General features: G+C 40.3%; 1 protein-coding gene across 2 annotated transcripts in view; it reads right to left on the bottom strand.

The window, feature by feature from the left end:
• Antxr2 (ANTXR cell adhesion molecule 2) overlaps positions 1-8553 on the bottom strand; it is a 127925-nt gene that overhangs the window by 67529 nt on the left and 51843 nt on the right. For both annotated transcript variants that reach the window (XM_021210426.2, XM_021210425.2), the window contains exons 11-12: positions 7328-7406; positions 2354-2449 (exon numbers count right to left, since the gene is read on the bottom strand). In XM_021210426.2, the coding sequence (XP_021066085.1) occupies positions 2354-2449; positions 7328-7406 (175 nt within the window). The remainder of the gene's footprint in view (positions 1-2353; positions 2450-7327; positions 7407-8553) is intronic.

The following is an 8553-nucleotide window of genomic DNA, read 5'->3' on the forward strand; positions in this document are numbered from 1 at the left end:
ACACACACACACACACACACACACAAATACAGGCAGACACACCTGCTCTGAGGCTGCTGTCCTTCACATGTTACTATTGGGTACTTCGGGTCCTTCATTTGCACTTCTAGCCCACATTTCTTGCTTCCATATTAAATGTGAAGTTTCATATCATATTGAAGGCATGTATGATTCTCCAGCTCCTGGTTCAGTAGTTGCCACCTTCTACATGGTCAACACATGGTCATCAAAGGCTGAATGAAGGATTTTGCTTGCACTGTACCCCAACCTTTCAAGCTCATTAGAGCACACTTGCTACAGTTCACATCCCACCCAGGTGGGACTATAAGTTCACACTCAGGACCTGCTGCTTTTCACTCTGTTTCCAAGTGTAAAGCAAAAGTGGCTGCTCTGTCAAACACATTTCAGCCCTAATGGGAAGTCATGCTATTTCCGAAGCAAGGGACTCTATCCTGAAATCCTATGACATGACTGAAGGGACTTCTCAATGCCTTGCATAATACAGATTCATGGTTTATTATCTGCAGAGACTCGGGTTAGAATGGACCTGTATCACCAGCTGATGATAGGGTTTCCTTTATAATATCCAAACTTATATTCTAAAACTACATTTCAGAATAATAACAACTTCCTGAAAATGGTCCATATCAGGGTTTGTTTTTTTTTAATGTAACTTTAAGGGATCAGTGACACACTTGGACACTTTTGCACCCTGTGACCAATAGTAAATGAAATTACTAACTAATGAAGGGAGGAATCTGCCACCGTGAAATTTAAATTAAAAATGCAAGGAGCACAAATCACATTAGGGCACCTTTTTGCTTTTTAATTTGAGACTCAAGAATGCCATCCACCCCAAAATAGCCGTGTCTAAGGTAATCAAGACTATATTGGGAAACTTTTTGAGCATAAACTGCTGTGGCAGCAACTTGATGAGTTCAGCAAAGAGACAGGAAGCGTCTCATCCGTCCTGATGTCTGAGTTAATGCTGTGCCTCCTCTGTGGGCCAGCTACCCTGAGGTAAGGGATCCTAAGACTGCCTCAGGAAAGCAGACTGCGGTATAGATGACCAGAAGCATAGCCAGAGTATAAACCATGGCTTGATGTTGTGAAAAGTTGAAATTGCTTAGCAGAGGTGAGGGGGAAAGGCAGTCAGTCTTTTGTATCATGAGACAAGGAAAGTGTGCTTACATAAGTAACACTCTCCAAACAAGAAATACACTGAACACACTGACAGATTTTCCTGGGATAATCTTTTCTATAATAAACTCTAGATAAAGTAAAATATACATACATATGTGTGTGTATACGTATGTATGTATGTATGTATGTTATCCACTATCATGTAGAAGGCTGAATAATACCTCTGTAGGGATGCCTGTAACCTAATCCCTGGTACTGTGAATAAAGTACCTTATGGTTACAGGGTTGTGATGATTAACAGCCCTAAGATAATGGGCCCAACTGGGATCTACAGGTCTTTAACATCAGGTAGCCTTCCCACTTGGATTCAGTTGGAGAGAACTGTAAGTCAGGGGGATATGACACAGAGGGACTGACTCTGGCATGATGAAAGAGGTCACAAGGCAAGGGATGAGCCTTCCTCTTTAAACAGGAAGTGATAAGGAAACAGACTCTGCCCCAGAGCTTTGGAAGGTCTGGGTCCCCAGGGAAGCCCACCAGCCCAGCGAGCCCTACATAAGCACTGTAGTGAAATAACCACTAGCTAAAAATGTGTGTTGCTTTTGTAAGTCAAATGGGTGACAACCTGTTAGGACAGCAAGTGGGAGCTCACAGTCCCAGACTCTTGCATGTGCTTTCTGTAAACGTGAAAATGGCACAAACTGTTTGTCTGTCTCTAAAAGTACCTGTTTAACTGATAGCCTAAGTTCTGCATTGGACTTACCTCTAAAAACAAAGACAATCCTATATAATAGATCTTCAAAGATATGCATTCCATGAGCCTTTAAAACAGCCACCGAACCACAACTCCCGTGATGATGGTAGAAAGCAGCATCCATTTATCAGAGCTACCCTTGAGCTTGAATGACAATGACTTTCATCCCAGCTACCTTCCACCTCCTGACGCTTCTCTCCACCAACCTGAGCTCCAAAGTGTCTTTGAGGTGGACTTTATGCTACAAGTATTAGTAATTATTTTCTAGGCTTTACTATAGTTGTGAAATAACGGAGATTCAAGTTGCCAATTAAAACTTTGCTGTTGTAATTGCTGGACTAATTCATTCCTTAATTAATTTGCGGGACCATGTGACATTCATTCATACACCAGGCCTTACTTTGAATCGTAGTGCTTTAAAATAAAAAATTAATAAGAGTTGAACATTCTTCTTACCACTTTGCAGCAAAGGGGCCAAAACCACCACATCAAGGCGGCAGCCAAGAGCAGCAACAACACCAAAATAGCTATGATGGCTGCAATCCCATTGGTCTAGAGGGGAAAAAAATAAAGAATAAAAAGTGAAGTTTAAGATCAAAACCCACAAGCTCTTTATCCTTTGAAGGAAGCACACACATTGTGCAAAAATGGCCAGACGATATCAGACCGAGAGTCTGTCCCACTCTTTTAAATGTTATTAATGTATTTTTTAATTGTTAATTTTTTTTTTGTATCTCACTTATAGCATGTTATGTCATGCGAAGATGGATAACAAGAAATGGAGCATCTTCCAACATGCTGCAGACTGATTTAAATATGTCTTAAAAGAATGTGAGCACCACAACTTTTGAGGATTAAACAAATGGTCCCTTAGGGACTTTTGTGCTTAGGCAACAATTATGTTGGTTCAAGTCCAATTTCTTCCCGGCAAAATTTCCCCAGGTTTTATGGTGATACGACAGCAATTACTTTATATACTTGGAGGGTGAGGTAGATATCAAATGAAGGTTGATAAGAAAAACAGTGCCTGTTGCTGTGTGTCTCAATGAAACTTCAGTCTGGTAAGTCCTTCCTCCTACTGACTTCTGGTCACATATGACGCAAGCAAGACCTGAACTTATGCTTCTCCACTGTCTTGTCTGTCCATGGAGTACCTCTACCCTTTGGGCACCTGCTCTGGGTCCAGCCTGTAAGCGACACTGTAGCAACCACTGAGTCATCCTTCAGGCCTCAGGCTGTTTCTAATAGGAACCCCTCCTAAGAGTGCACAGCTACAAATGCCCCCACTGGATCAGGCCACAAATTTAGACAGAATTTTCCTACATTTTAATGGCAGTGTTTTTACAATGGAATTAATTATGAGCTTTGGGTGATTTGATTCCATTTATTCTGTCCCAATTGTGCATCTCCTAGGAATCCCAAGGCCATTTTTTTTCCATCAGCTTTACCACTTGATACTCCTTGCTTGACATTTGCAAGCTATGTACCAAGAAAGTGAACTCCAAATCAACAAGACTCCACAGGTGTCAAAATGGACAGCTACACTTTCATTTCATAAACAGAACTTGGCACTGACTTTACCTGAAAACGGTGTCTCTTCCAAACCCAACGTCTCTGGGATTCCCAGGAAAACCATTTAATTGGTTGTCTTTTGTCAGATTTATTTGTTTTTAAGAGAGAAAGAACTCAGGAAGGAATAACAAAGAGGAAGAAATACTCTATCGAGAATTTTAGACAAGCATCTAAATACTGTCTTCTTAAAGCTAACAGAAGACAAGTGAGTATAGATTGGGAAAGAACAGGAATCTCATCCTCTTTCCCCACAAGTTGAACACTAAAGATACAAACCACACCACCCCCACAGGCATTTACAGTAAGTACCAAACTAGGAAGGCAGAAATATACAAGACAAGCACTTCCTAGAAGTACGTGAGAAACTGCAGTGGACTCTGAGAGAACCCTATGCATTCTTGGTCTTACTTACAATGGCAGGATCTTGTGGAGTTCCTCATCCCCTACTTAGGCCTAGCAACTCAGCAATATACTCTCAGTGTGGCTGTGCTATACACCTTCATGGAGAACTCTGTGAACATCCAGATCTCCTCTCTTTTTTCACATCGTATCCTTTTCACAGACGAGGAAACACAACTGAAGGCCACTAGCCAGCAAAAACTGTGGCCGATTTGTTCTTCCTAGGCATGTTCAAAGAACAAGAAACTCTCAAACCTATGCTGACTTTTGAAATATTAAGTAGATAAGCACTTAAAATTCTTTATTTTTTTCCCTCAAAATCAAGGACTTCTATTAGTAAGACTGACAAAAAGCAATGTGTCTCCACAAAGGAAATAGTCATTTAGTGTGGTGATGCTATCCGCAGATTCCAGACTTTCTGCAAAATGTAAAACTAGAATGTGTATGTGCTAAAGAGCTACAGATCTCACTTCCCTTTGTCTCAGCCAAGCATGATGGAAAATCGGTTAGGAGGAAGCGATGATTTAAAGCGACCTGGCCTTGCTCTGAGTCTATCTGTACTTATCCCAAACACGGGCTGTGCTCACTGTGTATGAACCCCAGCTTCCCCAGTTCCTTTGTTTTCATTGTCAGAGCTAACATTGGAGCATGGAATGGTCAGTGTGATGAAGGAAGTAATTTCATTGTTCACATAACTTCATAAACAAATTAAGAAAAGGCCAAGTATGGCAGTGAGAGTCCTATGAGCTGACACCATGGTGTGGACTTGAAGCCAGATAAGGAAGAGCATGAAAGTAGGTCTTGTCACTCCTAGAGCTGTGTCACAATCACAAATTAAAAGCTTCTTGCTTTTACTCAGAAATGTTGTCGGTACACAGACCTCCAGTTGAAAAATCCTCAAAAATAGTCAACTCATGAATATTTTTTCTTGAATTAAATGGATTCAATATACATGACAGACATCTGAAAATGCTTTTCCATTCATCTAAACCACACCTGAGAAGCCAATACCATAGGCTAGACTGTTAAATGGGTGCCAAGGCCACATACTGGACATGCACTTCTGTAGCCAATGGGTAATAGAGATGGACCTGAACAAATAATGAAGTCTGTGGAAGGAGACCCAATAAACACGTGGGGGAACCTAGCAGGCAATGCTTGAGGAAGGATGAGCGGGTGAGGGAACTGTGTAGTCATAACGAAAGGCCGTTCACAAAAGAGAGAACCCACTGTGGAGGGAGTATAGAGTCTGAGAGAGTGAATGCTACCTGAAGGGACCCAAGAAGGCAAACAGAAACCTCTGGAAGGCTGAGTCCAGTTCTCTGGTAAACATCACATGGGATTTGTGTTGGGGGTGACTCTTACAATCACTTTACAAAGAAAGCACTAACATTTATAGAGGCAGAAGCTTTTAAAACATCACCACCAAGGGACCACTGTCACTCAGACACATCTGTCACCCAATGGTACCAAAAGGGAACTCTTCATATTCTACCTTATAACTAATCATCCTTCCTACACCTCAAGAAAAAAAGGGGGGGAGGGAACTATTCTAAATCTCTTTCTTACTCCCATGAATTACATTTAAGTTCTTTAGACAAAGGGCTATGACTTTAAAAATCTATTGAGATTTAATCTCAGTCATCCCCACCACCACCCTCCCAACCCAGCAGGACTTACTTCTTTCCCACACTTCTTAGACTACAGGAATGCTACAAGACTTGGTGTTCATATTTTCATTTTGCTCATTTTCACACAGTGGCTAGAGGGATCCTTGTAAGCATTAAGTGTGTGTCTCTGTTCAAACTTCTTCCTGGAACTGGGAAGAAAGTCTCTAGGCCTCACAACAGCTCACACAGGATCAAATATCCTATACCCCTCCCACCACAGAGTCTTCCTCATCAAGACCCCACTTTTCCTGGCATGTTCCTGGCATGTTTCCGCTCTTCTTTAGAAGCAGCCTCACCCCAGGCTCTGGCCATCTGGCCTTTCTGCACAGACCTTCATGTCTCTCATGGTCTTAAGGACTCACCTCGTCACCTTTCCAGCCTTGACTCAAAACTCATTACCTCACCAAGACTCACCTTGACCCCTTACTCAATGGTTCATATTTCCATCTCCAGCTCTTCCCCACTTCTGACATACCAGAATTGACTTTCTAAACAATGTATTCTTCAACAATCTTTAGGAACAAGTCTCCTGAGAGCTCACCAGGCTCAGATAAGATGGCCACATCCATCCATACCAGGTGAGTGAGTCACTCTATCTCAGAACTGAACTAGCTCTTGACTACAAGACAGAAACAAATACCTGTTTTCCTGCCTGCCAGGAAGAAAGATTTTTAAAGGGGGGAAGGGTGTGAAGAAGGGTGAGAAGGATGGAGAAAGAGTGACATTTCAGAGAGCTAAGCCCTGAGCAACTAACCTCATAGCACAAATATTTGCTAACCTCGATCAACCACATCCTGAGAGGAGAAAACCAAAACATTACAACATCCACAAAACCTAGACGTTGCAGAAAAGAACTGCTATTCACAAAACAGGAAGAAATGTTAATAAAATTATCCAGAGAGCTCAAAAGGCTCAAAAGCCTGTGTGCATTCTTCATTTTTTTTCCTACAACATTGTCTTACTATAGCAAACAGACATCCCTGAAGGGGCAACATTTTGTGTCTCCTGAATCAATGCATATGAATATGATATGGTAAAATCTTAAGCTTGCTTCTTTAGACTTTTAGAGGAAAAAAGAATTTCTTAGTGTTCCTTTATTTGCACCTACATGTAGAATAATAAAAGCTGGGCAGTCAGTCTAATCAAGTTTAGAGTGTTCTCTTTCTGGGCAGTCAAGCTAGTTTAGAGTGTCCTGTTTTTATGTTCAACAAACCAACATCAAAACTTTCCATCAATATAAAAATTAACTACCAATGGGGGTGGGCGACTGCCTCAATGGCATTTATGTTTCAAAACACTGAATTTGCGTTGATGCAAATAAATAACTCAACTGAAATATAGTTTGAAATTTTGCTATTACCAAGCTCTCAGAATGTGATTTTTAACATTAAAAAGCACAGACCGAGTCTACATAGACAAAAATGATGTCACCTGTTAAAGAGCACCAGGAATTTCAAAACTTGATCAACATTTGGTTACTAAATTCTTATCTTTATAATAGAAAAAAAAATACTTTCATATTTAACCTCCTAAAAAGAATGCTTCATTTCTACTTTCTTACTTTTTTAAATCTAAAGTATGACTTTGGGGGATTTTCTAAATATTAAAATCTAATGTATATTAGATAGCCTTTAAAAGTGATAAAAAACAGGAAAAAAAATGAAGATAAATTCTACAAATGTTTCCACGTCATGTTGTTTCTCTTGGTTTCTGGCTTCCATATTTAACAAAACTCTAGGATTTATGTCATGACAAAACTCTTTTTAAAGGTAATTAGCTTTTTACTCACACATTCTGTGGCTGTGATTGTTAAGGATCTTGAGACAGCAGACTTCCCATCATTATAGCTGATTGAGACTTCAAGAGTTCTACAAGAGGAGTGAAGAAGCAATAATTAAGTCAGCTAGAAGATACTGAGGGTGAAGACTTCTTCATCTTTATCAGAGCTTTTTAAAGCAATCGGGGCCTTCATAGTCTCACAGCAGACTCAAGGCAAATCGCTTTGGCCAAAGTCATGGATCTAGGGTTCTACCTGATTTCGAACCTGTTCTATCACCACTGAGGCAAGAGGAAATGACACCAATAACATCCTTATGGTGTGTCCCTCCATGTGATGACTTTGCTCAGATCCACACAGGAATAGAGTCACAGAGAAATTTAACACTGTTTAAGTTCAAGGTAAGACCTTACTCAAAACTCGTGAATATTCCTGTTAAGAATATTTCTTCTAACATACACACTTCAAAAACTTTCTTAAGAAGAAAACAGTGTAAAGCAGAAAAGAGCACTTTTGAATTGAACTGAATATTTTCCCTACTTCAAAACAGAATGCCAAAATGGCCTTTTGTTGTTGTTAAATCAAATTGCTTATCCCGCAGAACTTGGTGTTTGTTTTGTTCTGTTTTCATGACTAAGCATAACTGAATCCAAAATAAACTTTCCTAATTCCCAAGTCCCATGCTTTTACGTGAGAAGTCAGATGATAGGGAGACACAGCTCTATTTGGAGGAAGGATTATTTTTATTCATTCTAATATATTCTTGTCAGGGTAACCTCATCCACTCCTCTTTAAGAGGTGAACAGAAACTGGCAGGAAATGTTCAAAACGCAAAAGATTCACAATTTTAGCATTTAGTAGAGTGAAATAAGAGCCCAAGATGAAGTTTAAAAATTATGGTTATGCCTTCCTATAGAAGAAACACATGCTGAGACCTTAGTTATCCAAATAACTATTTATCCACAAGCAAAATTCTAGTATAATGTGACCAAAACTCAATAAAGTGGACACAGATTAAAAAAAAATACCCATAAGCTATATATATGTGTGTGTGTGTGTGTGTAGAAGCCAGGGATATGCTTGGTTAGGCACACTAAGGTGTGGGAGAAGGGGGTGCTTCTGCAAGCCCATGCTCAGCCAGTCCCAAGGTACCAGCCGAGAGAGAGAGAGAGAGAGAGAGAGAGAGAGAGAGAGAGAGAGAGAGAGAGAAGAGAAGAGAAGAGAAGAGAAGAGAAGAG

Source organism: Mus pahari, chromosome 13, assembly GCF_900095145.1.
Source record: "Mus pahari chromosome 13, PAHARI_EIJ_v1.1, whole genome shotgun sequence".
NCBI lineage: Eukaryota > Metazoa > Chordata > Mammalia > Rodentia > Muridae > Mus > Mus pahari.